Source organism: Calidris pugnax, unplaced genomic scaffold, assembly GCF_001431845.1.
Source record: "Calidris pugnax isolate Ruff unplaced genomic scaffold, ASM143184v1 scaffold42, whole genome shotgun sequence".
NCBI classification, from domain to species: Eukaryota; Metazoa; Chordata; class Aves; order Charadriiformes; family Scolopacidae; genus Calidris; species Calidris pugnax.
This window is the reverse complement of record NW_015090920.1, coordinates 6647781-6661367: the sequence shown is the minus strand read 5'-3', so window position 1 is coordinate 6661367 and position 13587 is coordinate 6647781. Positions and strand designations below refer to the sequence as shown.

The 13587-nt window shown below is 41.9% G+C and overlaps 1 protein-coding gene across 4 annotated transcripts in view; it reads right to left on the bottom strand.

Annotated features, from left to right (window-relative positions):
- Positions 1–2151: 2151 nt before the first annotated feature.
- TBC1D9 (TBC1 domain family member 9) overlaps positions 2152–13587 on the bottom strand; it is a 53285-nt gene continuing 41849 nt past the window's right edge. The window contains exons 17-22 of one of the 4 annotated variants that reach the window (XM_014950009.1): positions 8522–8587; positions 7226–7312; positions 6276–6347; positions 6037–6137; positions 3780–4527; positions 2152–3736 (exon numbers count right to left, since the gene is read on the bottom strand). In XM_014950009.1, the coding sequence (XP_014805495.1) occupies positions 3802–4527; positions 6037–6137; positions 6276–6347; positions 7226–7312; positions 8522–8587 (1052 nt within the window). In that variant the 3' untranslated portion in view covers positions 2152–3736; positions 3780–3801. The other 3 variants (XM_014950008.1, XM_014950010.1, XM_014950011.1) reach the window with 3 other exon arrangements.

The following is a 13587-nucleotide window of genomic DNA, read 5'->3' as shown; positions in this document are numbered from 1 at the left end:
ACTCATCAACGTGTGCCCAGCCCAGACTGGTGGGGACCTGACAATTCAAACTCTTCCCGACAGTTTCACGTTGGTTTCCATATCGCACCTACTGTTGAGAAACCCAATCACCACAGTTTCAAAATGCTGCTGCAAGATTAATAACAAACACCCCGTGACAGGAGAGATCCAAAAACTCGGAGAGCACCCAGCTGAGGAACCAGACCCGGCTGCACAGCTTTCCCAGCAGAACCACCAGCTCTTTGCTTGACCAACTGCTTTGAAACCCTTTCATTTCTCTCCCACAGCCCCCTTAAATACCACAGCACAGACCATACCAGCTCCTGACACCTTCATTTATGGCACAACACCTGACATCCTATCACAGAAGTTCAAACATCACCAAATAAGAACCACTAAGGTGTTTTTACAGTTTTGATGTCAAATTTTCAGTAGGTTTAACACATCACATAAGGAGCTTTCTGTCTGCTTGCCCAGCACTCATGTAACACAAACCTTCACCAGTCTCAAAGACACAACCCTCGGCTCTAACGCCGAGCAAGCAGGAGCTGTGAGATGTTGCACTGAAGGAAACAAGCACCATTGAACATTCATATGCTATCAGCATCTGAGCAACTTGAAAGACAGATTGGAAAAAGAAAAGCTTGAGAACAATGTTTCTTTATAGCTTTTTTTAACTAAACTCTGCAGTTCACAGGTTAAGGAGACCCTGTCTCAAATCACACAAAGCACAAGATACTTCTAAAGCCCTACTGACTTGCTTGTGTAGCATAACTACATATACAGGTAAGACTTCAAAAATATTCACTCACGTTTTCTTGAAGGTCCCACATCACCGTCTGCTGGTCAGTTGAACTCTTCTGCAGCTCTCCTCCCACCAGCTCCCAGCCAGCTACTGAAGAACAGGTCACAGCAGATCTTGTCATCCAGGTGGCCATCAGCTGTGGCCCTAATCAGGTGAGCAGCCTCACCCAAAAAATCCAGAGAAAATCATCTCACCTGGCTGCTACCTGCAGCAAAGCCATTCTTAAAGGTGACCTGGCTTTAGTGACAGGATCAGGAAGGTAAGGAAGGCTACTGGAGCAAACCCAAAAGAAGCTGCCTTGTAGAATGGCTCCTGTTGCCCCAGAGTCCCACTTGTGGGTGTCTCTTCTCCTTACGGGGGCTGTAACAGCAAAACAACTGTGGGTGGGCGAAAGCAAAGCTGGCAAACCCTTTTAAGATCAAAAATACTTTTTCATGGGTGGCCTGTGCGTTTCTAGGGCTTGTGGAAGATTGCCCATAGGCTTACATGCACTTTGCCAGGACAGACACTGAAAAGAAAAACAATTTAGGGATCTGCAAACTTGAAAAGGTCAACAGTCTGCTTAAGGATGTTAACCCTTAGTGCTGAAGACTTCTGTGAGAATCAGCTGCCAGGCATTACAATAAAGCCCTCTGCTCTGGCCTTGGCATCTTAAGTTAAAACAAAGTCACATTCTTCAAAACGGTGATTACAGCTTCAAAAGAGTATCATTACTTGACACACATTAACTCATCTACACAGTCTGATATGCAGAAAGACTATATTGCCTTTTCATACTGCTGTATGTACTCTATATATGGCTCAATTATAAAGGAGAGAATTCTACTCCCAACAGAAGGAAAAAATATCAAGAGTAAACCGACTGAGACAAGGGAGAGATGAGCACTGCTCAGAAATTAACAGCTGTGTTTTGCAAATTAACTTTACATACACACAGAAATAGATGGTTAAGTTTCAAAACTGCAGTTCACTGAACAGAGCCCATCCAGTGCTGTTCTGCCCCTGCCACGGTTCTTGAGGCTGATCACCTCAGCTCACCAGGACCCTGCAGAAAACATTCTACTGTATAAAGCCTTAAGAGCACGCCCAGCAGATGGGTCACAAAATACCTGGGGGGTCTTAAAAAGCAGTAACAACTGCTGTCAGCAAATATGAGCAGGGAAAACTGCTGACTGGAACGGGGTAGTGCGAGAGAAGCCTGCATGGGGTTGCTTGTTGCAGATTGGATTATACAAATTCAAGTGTTAAACAAAACCAGGCACGGAAACAACAAACACTTTTGTTCTGAAACCTGGTGTTGAAGATCCGAAGTCATTTGTCTTGTGTAACAAACCGCCATCACCTGCTTTTCCCTCTAGCGTGATTTTAATAGTTAAAAATCAAATATGTGCAGAGTGTACTTTATTTGTTCACATTACCTATTTGTGGTTAAACACCACTTCATCTGACAGTTTAAAAGCATTCTTTTAAAACAAAAGAATTCAACATAGCTTCTGCTAAAAAATCTGCAAGTTACATGGATGCAATATACAGGAGTATAAAAAAATCAACAGTATTCTACAGAAAACATTTTCAAAATAGCAAATAAAGATTAGGCATGTAGGCATGATCCTGAACTGAACAAATATGAATTAAAAAACAGCTAACAAAATTTAAAAAAAACCAATCCTGAATATCTGTACAAAAGAAGCAAGGATTCAAAGTGCAGGTGCTCCAGTTTTCATTTTAACATATTATTCAGTAAGTTGATACAGGATACTATTCATTTTATATAAAGTGACAGTGTTCTCAGTAAGACTTAAACATTCAGTTACATTATCTTGCAGATTTTTCTCATTACTGCTACTTTACACTGTTGTAAATGAAGACTTACGCAATACAGGTTTTTATTTTCTTAATCTAACAAGAATATAATAGGTTGGTGGTAAAGGTTAGTTTGAAGAGCTAAGCTATATATGCTGTAGATCCAGCCTTAAAAGTATCTATATATATATATTTATTTTTTTAACTTTTAAAAACAGTTTTCAGTTTTTAAAAAGAGACTCTACCAATCTGTTCTGGGACCTGCATACCCTACCTTTGGAGCACACCAGCAAAGCTTCCAAGCCCACTGGTTAGGAATAGAGCTCCAGGCAGGGTCACGCTGGAGATCTTTGCGTGGTGGCCACAGCTGGGAAAGGGCTTTCTCTCAGCTGGGTTTGGTGCTGCCAGTGGCCACCGAACCCAGGGAAAAGGCAAATGGGCTCTGCCTTTCATCGGAGCAGAAACCATCACATTTCACCACGTTTGCCTAATGTGCCAGCCAGGCTTGGGATGGACTTCTCACTGTTATTTGAGCGTACCAGGCTCAAGCAGAGGAAGTTAGGAGCCAGGCAGGGGTCACTGAAGTGATCTTTCATACATTTAAAAAAAAAATAAAAAATTGAAGCAGACGTTAAAACCCATTATCCTCTTTGAAAAAAGATAAAAATGTTATATGAACTCAAATTGCCCTTCAGGGATGTTGCCTGGAACTTAATTCCACCTACAGTCCTATTCAGGTTGACAGTGTCCCTTTAAATTTTAGGTACTTCTTGTTTTGTTCATTTTTTGCCCCCCAAGAATCAGATCTCTACATAATGTCTATTTTAAAAATGCACATAAATATTGGCATTAAGTTTACGATTAGAAATTAAGAACTAATCTTTACCATTTCATATTGACAGCAAGGTTAATAATACACACACTTCACTGACAACTGTTATTTTTTTTTTCTGTATTTTGAATAAAATTTGCATTTGTGTAACATTTCCCACAGAAAGAGTGATTATACTTCAAGATAGTTAAGTCTGCACCCCAACATTTTCACATTAGTGAAAACAATCATGGTTTGAAAATACCAGGGCCTGTGCCAGGTACTAATAAATACAGAATAATAATAAAAAAAAAAAATTCCTGTGCCAGGTACTAATAAATACAGAATAAAATAAAAAAAATTAAAAAAAACCAACTGCCTTTTATCCCGACATAGTCGAGATTTCATAGTCGCTGGCCGAGGTTATTGGTTTACCCATCATCCTCACGTTTTTAGCGTTAGTAATCCTAGCCATCATGGACACAGGCTTGTCAAAGTACCTAACCAGCGCTGGCTCAGTCAAAAGGGAGGCCAAAAATTGTTCAAAGGTAATGGCCCAGTCTCTGTCGATGCTAGTGCTCCTTCGAAGAGAAGTGGCGTGGTTGCTCCGTACCAACACGGTGTCTTCGCCGATGTCCTCGCAGTGCAGCTTTTCCTCTTCATGCGAACCCGCACTCAGGACCGAGTAGGAGGACATGGAACTATCATCTTTCGTATCATCATCGGAAATGAGCATGGAAGAACAGGCTCCGTTGTCCCTGGGAGAAGAGTCTTCCAGCTTAATGTCTTCCATCTGCATGCCCAGGGTGCTGTCGGTGCCAACGGCCTCCTCGTCGTTGGTGACGAGGCCGCTTTGGAACGGCTTGTGCTGTTCGAGGGGGTACTGCTGGTGCTCCTTCTTTGGAAACAGCTCGCTCTGAATGGGTTTGCTGCAATTGGTACTGCTGCCCTCTGTCTCCTTCGTGGGCTGGACACTGAAGAGCTTACCCACCTCCCCAATCTCCAAAAGCAAGCTCGTCACAGCAGCCGTGGCGTGGTACAGGTCTTGTTCATTGGGGTCTTCGCTGAACATATTGTACATTGTCTTGCACAGTTCAATGAACTGTCCCTAAACGCACAGAGGGAGGGAACATTAATGAGAAAGCAGGAAACAAATCAGACCGAGATTTACTAAATCAGTTTCAAAAGTCCAGAATGGTGGTATGACACGTTAGTCTGTGTGATTAAACTGAAACTGGAAATAATCTAGGTGTGGTCTAGAAAGCATTTGCTATGACTGGGCAGCCAGACGCATTGCCCCTCAAAAGCTATTTAGAATAAACTGTTGGATGAGTTCCAGTGTATTTCTTTTTGAAATTGCTAAGCGAGTGAAATCGGACAGCCAATTTTATTGACTTTGTTTTAGAGGTTTAGGAGATTGCATCATTAGAAAACTTGTGTTTTAACACTTTACCAAAATGTCTAGAATTAAATGTAATACTAATGAAAGCTGCGAGGAATTATATGTTACTTTCTTTTGTGTTGAACTGCTACGATTTGTAAGAAAACTTGGAACCTAAAAGATAGGGCAGAAAGTGATGTTCCACTGTATGCGGCCATGAAGGTGGTTACTCTTTTGTATTGGCACCAGTGATCTCCTGCACTTACTGCTTTGAACAACTACAGCTTGGTGGTTATCATGAGGAGGAACTTCGTTACTTTGAGGGTGGCAGAGCCCTGGCAGAGGCTGCCCAGGGAGGTGGTGGAGTTCTTCTTCTCTGGAGACATTCCAAACCCACCTGGACAAGTTCCTCAACCTGCTCTGGGTGGACCTGCTTTGGCAGGGGGTTGAACTAGATGATCTCCAGAGGTCCCTTCCAACCCCCTGTGATTCTGTGATCTGTGATCTGATGTTTCTTCCAACATATGACAAATTAATTTCTCTGTGGCCACAGGAGGGCAACAGAGGGTGAGCACTCAAACACCAAGCGTTCCTTTTGCTGGATATTCTTGCAGGTATAACTAGGGGTCTGATAAAACTATTGAGAACTAATGAAAAATTAAATAAGAGAGCTGCAGCACTCTATATTAACAGTGGTAACTTAGTGGGACATGAGCCTTTTGGAATTCAAAGCTCACAAATTAAATAGGAAGAAGATTTGCTTAGGGCTACCTTAAGTAAGAAGCCTTGCTCTACAAGGAATAAACCTTCCCTATGTGCTCTGGAGGAAACGGCTGTCCCAGTGGGTCTCCTCCTCCACAGCAGCTATGGATCGAAGGGCAATGACACTGACAGTAAAAACTACAAAATATTAAATGTTTCTTTCAGGTAATGTGTAGTGGACATCATGAGCTAGCTGGGTATATTCAGTGCCATCTCGCCCTTTGTCTGGAGATCCAAATAAGTTATCATTCCTGCACGTGTGTATCTCGTTTTTAGGACGTTTTGGGAGCTGAATGCCAGTTAAAGTATGTTGAAAACAACTTACTTCTGTAATCAGCTGACTGCTGCTCTGCCAAAAAAAAAAGTATCTGCCTCAAAATAAAACCTTCATTTAGTGTTAACGTATCGAATATTTATAGGCATGTGAAGAAAGTTTAAAGTTAATGAAAAATAAGTAGTTGTCAGCAGAAGTACCTGATTCAGTTTGGGCAACTCCTTTGTGTTTTTTGCTTTGGATTTATTCTCCTGGCTCCACATTCTCAGATAATTTCGATTCTCTTGTGAGCTCTTCTTGCCTATTGTCAACAAATTACCCAGAGATGCAGGAAAAGTCCATGAAGAAACCTTAAATTAATACTTTTTTTTTCCATTTTCAAAAGGAGCATCTTTACAAGAAATGAAAGATGTAATTCAAACGGAGACACCATGCATACCTTTGTCTGTTTTCAGACTCACTGTAACAAACCCATCATCTACTCCTTTGTTCCTGCTGTCTAGGCCAACAACTAGGAAGTGGAGGGGCAGGGGGAGAGAGAGATCAGTGTGGTTTCAGATACATACATACTTTTCATGTGCACAGTGCAAAATAAAGAAAACGTTTACACTGCAGGAAATGCAGAGTAAAAAGGATAGGACTAAATGATGATTTTTCCTTATTCTTAAGTCTGTTGACAAATTCCATAAAATTAAGAATATAAATACTAAGACAGGGACTGTCTTCAGTTTTGCTTGTGTAGTATGATGATTATTAGGCTGTGTTACCACAACACAAACAGCTTCTAGCATGTTTGCTGATTATATTAGTGAATCTTCTTTTGTCTATCAGGACTTAAAATTGCCATCTCTGGTCTATTAATTCTTACCTGTATTTTCAAACAACCTTCCTTCCCCCTGTAATCTGAAGGTTGGGCAATATTTCTCTTGTATCAGTGAGAAACTTAACATCCAGCATCTCAAGAAAGAGAATGCCATTTAAGACAACAATGATGAGACCCGGGTTGTCCTTAGGGCACAAAAATATTTCAAACTGCTGAACTATGTTTTGGTATACCTTTTGGCTTCAGTTTTTTAGAATATTTTAAGTTCTGATCCAAATATGTCTTGAAAGCCAATATATTTATTCTCATTCTCCATCTTAGCACAAAATCACTTCTACTGCAACACACTGATGACATCATTCTGAGAGAGCTTCTGCAATGCACAATCCAGGGGAGTTCTTAGTGTACACATGCCTGCACCTCTGAGGATATAAAAATATATACTTCTTTTTACAGACAATACTTTGCTTACAGAGTTTAATCCAATAAAAAGTAGCTTCCTAAGAAGACATGTTGTCTGAAATTCTTTACCTCATCTTTTCATGCCTGAGACAACGGATGCCTACCGTGTGTACATTCTGGTGTGATGTCTTCAAAAAAGTACTGAGTAGCTTCAAAAGCAGAGTCTGGCTCTTCTTGCTCAGGGGATGGATCTAAGCAATACAATAAAATTCCTTCATTAAAAATTCCATCCTTTAATTAAAAACTAGAACACATTTCCATTAATACATTTAGAATTGTCAGTTTCCAGCAGTGAAAGCGTGAGGATGTGATGGGTTAGGAATCACCTCTCTTCAGCTCACAGGAGATGAACAACTGAACCTGTAGCGTCTCCTCACTGATATTCAGCTTTTTGCCTTCAGAGCCTGGCTTGCCCATCTTCCCATGCCTACTTCCATTAAGTTCTTCTGTGCAGCTCCTAGCACGTCCTTAGCATGGCATGAACCCTTTCCTAGCTGGAAACAGTCTGTCATGTTTTGGTATGAATTTACCAGTGCCTGAATACCAGAAGCTGCAGTCTCTTCAGTTATAATTCAATAAAATTGTATTTTTTTTCCAGTTAAATCAATGAATCACTCAAGTCTACCTCCAGCACAGCCAGCTGTGAGCCCTTAGGGATGCATGATCAAAGCACATGAAGGTGAATGTCTTCTCAAAGCTTTTGGATATCTTTACCAGAGGTGCACAAGAATTAAACTACCCAAACAGTTACAACATACTTAAATTGCAGATTCGGTGAGGACAGCAATAGGTTCTTTTTGGCAGACATGTGACAAGCCAGAGGGGATACAGTTCCAGGACAGCATCTTCTTCAGGGACAAAGCTGTTTTGATATGTTTCCATCCCCTCTGCACCCTAAACTACCTTTCTCAGCTCCCTGGAAGACACATCTATGGAACAACCTGGAGCTTCCCTCTGCAAAGGGAAGGGAAGCTCCAAGTCATTCCATAAATGTGTCCCAGAGAAGAAACCAAGAAGAAAGTCTGGGGACAGAAACGAGTAGTCAGGGCGTGCAGGAACATTTTAAAGTAGTTGCACTGTTAAATAAAGTGCATTATGGTAACAAATGTTGAAGAACACCGTATTTGTTGTGCATGGGGGAAGTCACCAACCCCAGCTAAACAGGTGAGAGACACATATAAATAGCCTGTTTGTGGCCAGAGCAATAGACAGCTGCATGGGTGCTTTCAGACTTTCCAAATCCATGTCTGGTTATGGTAGAAGCTCTCTTGTTTTACTGCCAAATAAACAGCTACAATGATTCCCACAAATTAATTTTTAATTGGGAAAGCTAGTCATAAACAACTCTGCTCCAAATTTCTGTTCTCAACAAGACAGCTATTTTAACATCATTTACTTACCAGGCAAAACGTGCATTTTGTACAGTAGCTTCAGCTTTTCTGTAAGATCTCCATGGCATGCTGCACCTAAACAACATTATATACAGTATGTTAATACTCAGCATTCAATGCTATTCTATTTTTTATTATTGATACAATATTTTGCTTTAGAAGCTGCTACATTCACTCTGGGAAGAGCTGTACTCCCTTTACAGCCAAAGATCATAAGGCAGTCACTTGACTTCTAAGATCATACGGTCTGCAGTAGAAATAGCAAGAGAACACAGACCACCTCATCTGAATTTTGTACTTTTAACCCCATGTCCTTCATTAAAATGCTATTTAGTAATGCTCAAAAATAATCTGTGATCTTCACTTTACCACTCAGAAAGGCCTCCAGCTGAAAGTTAAGAAGATCTTTTTGTGTGGACTTTAAACTTTCTGATCTGAGGATCAAATAAGAACATCACATGATTTGAAACAGCAAGATATTTATCAAAAAAAGAGGCAGAAATTCAAGTAAACAGCATTTATCACAGCTTAGCCATGGGCTAAACTTTCTACTGATCTATCCACCTCAATTCCTATTCCTCTCTGGTCTACACTAACATTAGCTGGATGAAATCCAAGTGGTCTATTGTAACCCCTCCTTCCAATTAATTAAATGGATATTAGTTAATTTTAAAGTACAGAAATAACCAATAATCAAGACTTCTTCATAAATCTTACACAGAGATTTATCTTACTTTACAGGCTACCATGTCAACAAACAACTGAGTACATCTACATCAACCATTTTGCTTTCCACTTGGTCCTTTTTAGGCACAAAAACTCCTTATATCCCTATATCTGGTGTACCACACCTTGCAGATAACGCTTCCTCTTCTGGTGAAACTACATCTTAGGTCATGCACCCAGCTACCACGTGAAGTGCCCCACTGCTAAAGGTGACATGACATAAAGCACAGAATGGGCTGCAGTTCTGTGTCCTCCAGCACTGGAAAGTATTCCCCAAAATAGGATTCAGAGCACAGGATATCTAGTGACACGTGTATGTTTGCTCCTCTCCCTGTCCCCAGATGTGAAGAGAACTGAAAAAGCTCAACTGATACTGCTTTTTGCCTGAGATGCATCTGTGTGCGCTTCACAAAGCCAGGCCCTTTTTGCCCTCAAAATGTACATGAATGAAGACAACACAACGTGGGACAAGTCTACCAAAGATATTATCTGGACTTTCTCATGAGACAATCCTCTGGGTCTCCCTTAGGAGAGATCAGAAAGTTTTATGATGGGATGAACAACTTACTGGCAATTTGCAGGAACTACCTGACCGTTAGCTGCAGTGGGCTACCCCAGATCTGAGGACTGATGCTGTATTAAGCCACAAAAAAAATTAGGCCATGTTCATAAAGACAAACCTCTGGTAGATGTGCCCCTATTATGGAGGGTTAGGGGAACCTTTGTATGGCTGGATACCTCAGTTCAGGCCACCATTTTGACTTGTACACTGCAGTACAGGGATAATTTCATAGGAGAGCTGAGAGAACTCAGTAGCATCCTGCATGGCCCCTGCATCCCTGAACAGCAAAGCAGATGACCTGTGAACAGCACTGGGGAAGCAACAAGACCATTCTTAGTCCCAACCAGAAATACTTCTTTCTTGACTCTGGAGTCACAGGTCTTAAATCTTCAACAACTTTCAACAAGTCTTGCCTTTTTGCAGTATGAGTCTCAGATGATCCATCACCAGTTTTTATCCAGAAGTTTTAAATTTACTTTGTGGTAAGAGAAGAAACTGTGCTTGGAAGAGCATGACTAAAGCCTTTGAATTCTTCTACCTGAAACTGCAACAGTGAAAGCTGTCACCTTCACGCTATAACCAATGCCCTCTTATCCCTCTGAGGGCTTGACCACCACACTTCTATTCATGGCATGGCAAGGAAAACCTTGCCCAAGCCACCTTTCTGACTGTTCTCCTTCCATCAACATTATGCAGGTGTCGAGATTTTTCTGGGCATAATGTCATATGTGCACAGTTTTCCCCCGTCTTCTTTGAGGCCGTTAAAAAAAGTAATTAAACAGGTCAGAACTTTATTCTGTTAATATAAAACTTGGTAGCAACATGAAAGCATTGGCTTCAGTTACTCCTCTCTTGAATGCAGGTGGAGTGGTGTGGAGTGTTTGTACAGCATTTAGCTCTCTGAAAGGATCAGAGGAGTAGTGAAGTTAACACTTTGCTTTCCAATATCCCCCTGCAACCCATTTTTGGGGAAAAAGCTGTTTTCAGAAAATAAATATACATTCATGTACTCCTTGAGAGACAGCCTTCATGGTGCCAACTTTTGCATGAGGCTGTAGGGTGTGCTGCAGTCTCCAGCAGTCACTGGAGAGGTGGAAGAGCTGCACGGTCTGAGAAGGGAGACTTGCAAAAACATGGTGGGAGGCAGGGGGGGCACTTCAAGTCGATGTGGAAATCTCTCTAGCTTATTAGGATCTTGAGTCAAACACTGTCGTACTACAATCCAGTGTGATATGGTACTGGTGAGCTTCTTCATGAGCGTATACCCCAAACAGCTCATAACCGAGGCTGACAACCCTTTCCGAGTGGTGCAACTCCTAAAGCAAACTGATCAAGATCACTCCTTTATTTGAACCTGCAGTAGCAAGACACAGAGCAAACGTACAGAAGAATGTGCCAGGTTGTTCCACCTTTGCTCAGCAGAGGCCCTAGAGGCACCTGAAGGAGGAGGCTCAAGCCATTTGCTGCAGGGGCTATGAAAAGGAAATGGAGATTCCCAGTTGCAATCACAGCGCCCTCATACCCCAAGGATTTCACGCTGACACAGAAGAAAGGGCCATGAGCCTGTGCTGGGACACGCAACAGCCCTTTTTACCTCTTCTTCACAGAGCTCCTAGAAGGAGTCAGTGGTATCAAAGAGAGGCTTCAACTGAACAAATCCTTATGGCCACATATGGAACAAATCCACATGGAGTAAGGCTGTTGAAAGAGCAATGGAGATGCTTCAGGTGCCATGGCTGCTTCAGCCATCACAAGCACCCTCTGAGACAGGCCATGCCTAGGAAGTACCTGATCAGGATGCTTCCTTGAGGGAAGACAGACTTGCATAACCAGGGCCAGAGTCTGATACTGCTGTTTGGACACAGTAAGAAAAGACAAGACGGCACTTCCTTGAGGGAAGACAGACTTGCATAACCAGGGTCAGAGTCCAATACTGCCGTTTGGACACAGTAAAAAAGAGAAGACGGCGCCCACAGGTCACTTCCAGAGCACCCATCCTCTGACCATACCTTCTGGGACAGCCACAAGGAAGAGACAACACCGTCCCCTGTTGAGCAGATGCTTCTTGCTTCAACAGAAGATATTCCTCAATTAAGAGATTTTTCTCAGCCAAGGCATAGTGGGTTGGTGAGGCAGACTGAAGCAGCTGATGTTTGTGGAATTTTTAAAAGTCCCGGGGCATGGTGAAATATGCTCAAACAAATCCCGTGTTGTTTTTGTTGACTGTGTTGTCCTTCCTAACATTCATGTGCTTCTTAAACAAAAAAGGCGTTGGGGAGGTTGTCTTTCTTTTTAAAAAAAGAAGTTTTCAAACTGTGCCACACTGGGCTTCGTTTCTGAAAAAAATGTGGTTTTGCTGAGCAGTTTTGATTATTTAAGCCCATTTAAGATTTTATTTCAGATAAATTTACAGCCACATTTGTGCTTTTTACATTCATTTCTGCTTTTTACATTCATTTCTGCTTACAGCGCTCAGCACTGTTCCTTGCTCTTATTACTCATTATTGGTTCTAAAAAATGCTGTCTCAACCAATAACTGGTTGGTAACAGCATCCTGTAAGCAGGAAGAGTAGTTAATCCATGGGTCATGTCTCAAAAGGCCATTAAGTGTTACCTGGCATCTAGTGCCTCAAATACAATTCAGAAATGCATCACAGGAAGCACTGCTTTTTTGGGTGGTGTGAAGGGGAGGTGTGCCATCTATTTTACTGTCACACAGCTATTTTTCAGAACAGGTGTTGCCATTGCTGTACAGAGGTTTTAATGCAAGGCTGCATTTGGAGACCTAATGCTTAAAAATACTGTTACAAAGAGTTGCTGAAAGCCAGACTGGGAAACCTTTTCTCCCCCAAAAAGGATCAAAATGTGAAGCTGGAAGAAATGTCAGATTGCCATGAAATTAACACGATAGATAGTGAGATGTTGGTCACTCACAAGGAATAATTCATGCTATTTTAAAAAAAAGGAGTGGCTGGTTCCTGCCTCATCTTTGCTTCTTCATGTTAATCCTGGGGTTTGCATATTCCCTTTGTTGTGATACTGACTTCCACGTCTTGAAATTTTGCTTTTTGAAGACTTGCACAGGCCATTATCTCCTTTAACGACATTTTTTCTCCCTGTCTGACCTGCACCTCCACCTTCTCTTTTTCAGGTGACTTCCATCCTGCTCTCTCTCTCTCAGTCTGCAGGCTTGGTTATGGATTTCAGAAGTAATATAAGTAGTGCCTCTCACTGCATCTATTGTGAGGTGTGTTACCTTCCCCTCACACAGGGACACACGTATGGGGGGTGTCAGCAGACTTCTGAAGAGAAGCACTTTTATTCAGGGGCAAACACCATTAGCATCCTCACTCCATCCTTCCCTTATACGTGCACAGAAATTTCTCAAAAGTCTTCTTCCTGAACAAGCAAGGGAGAAAATGCCACCTCTCTCCCCTTTCCAGAGGCGGTGGCACTGACAAAAGGTATAAATTCCCAACTCTCAGGGCAAGTTGAAGGAGCAGATAACAAAATGCAGTGCCACAGAGAGCGCAACACTACAGAAGAACATATAAAAGACTTTCCCAAAGGAAATGCTTTGATCAGAAGTAATCGCACCAGTAAGCACACAAGCTGAAGGTCATTTTCGTTGAGAGTTAGCAGCCAGGGAAATCCTCAGACTAACAGATGTGTAGTTCACCTGTGGTCCTTCTGCCAGTGTGACACAGCACTGGCTGATGTAGATGCACCCAAGACCAGCCTAAATCCCCGTGGGAACCACTGTCACAGGCATAATAAAATGAACTGA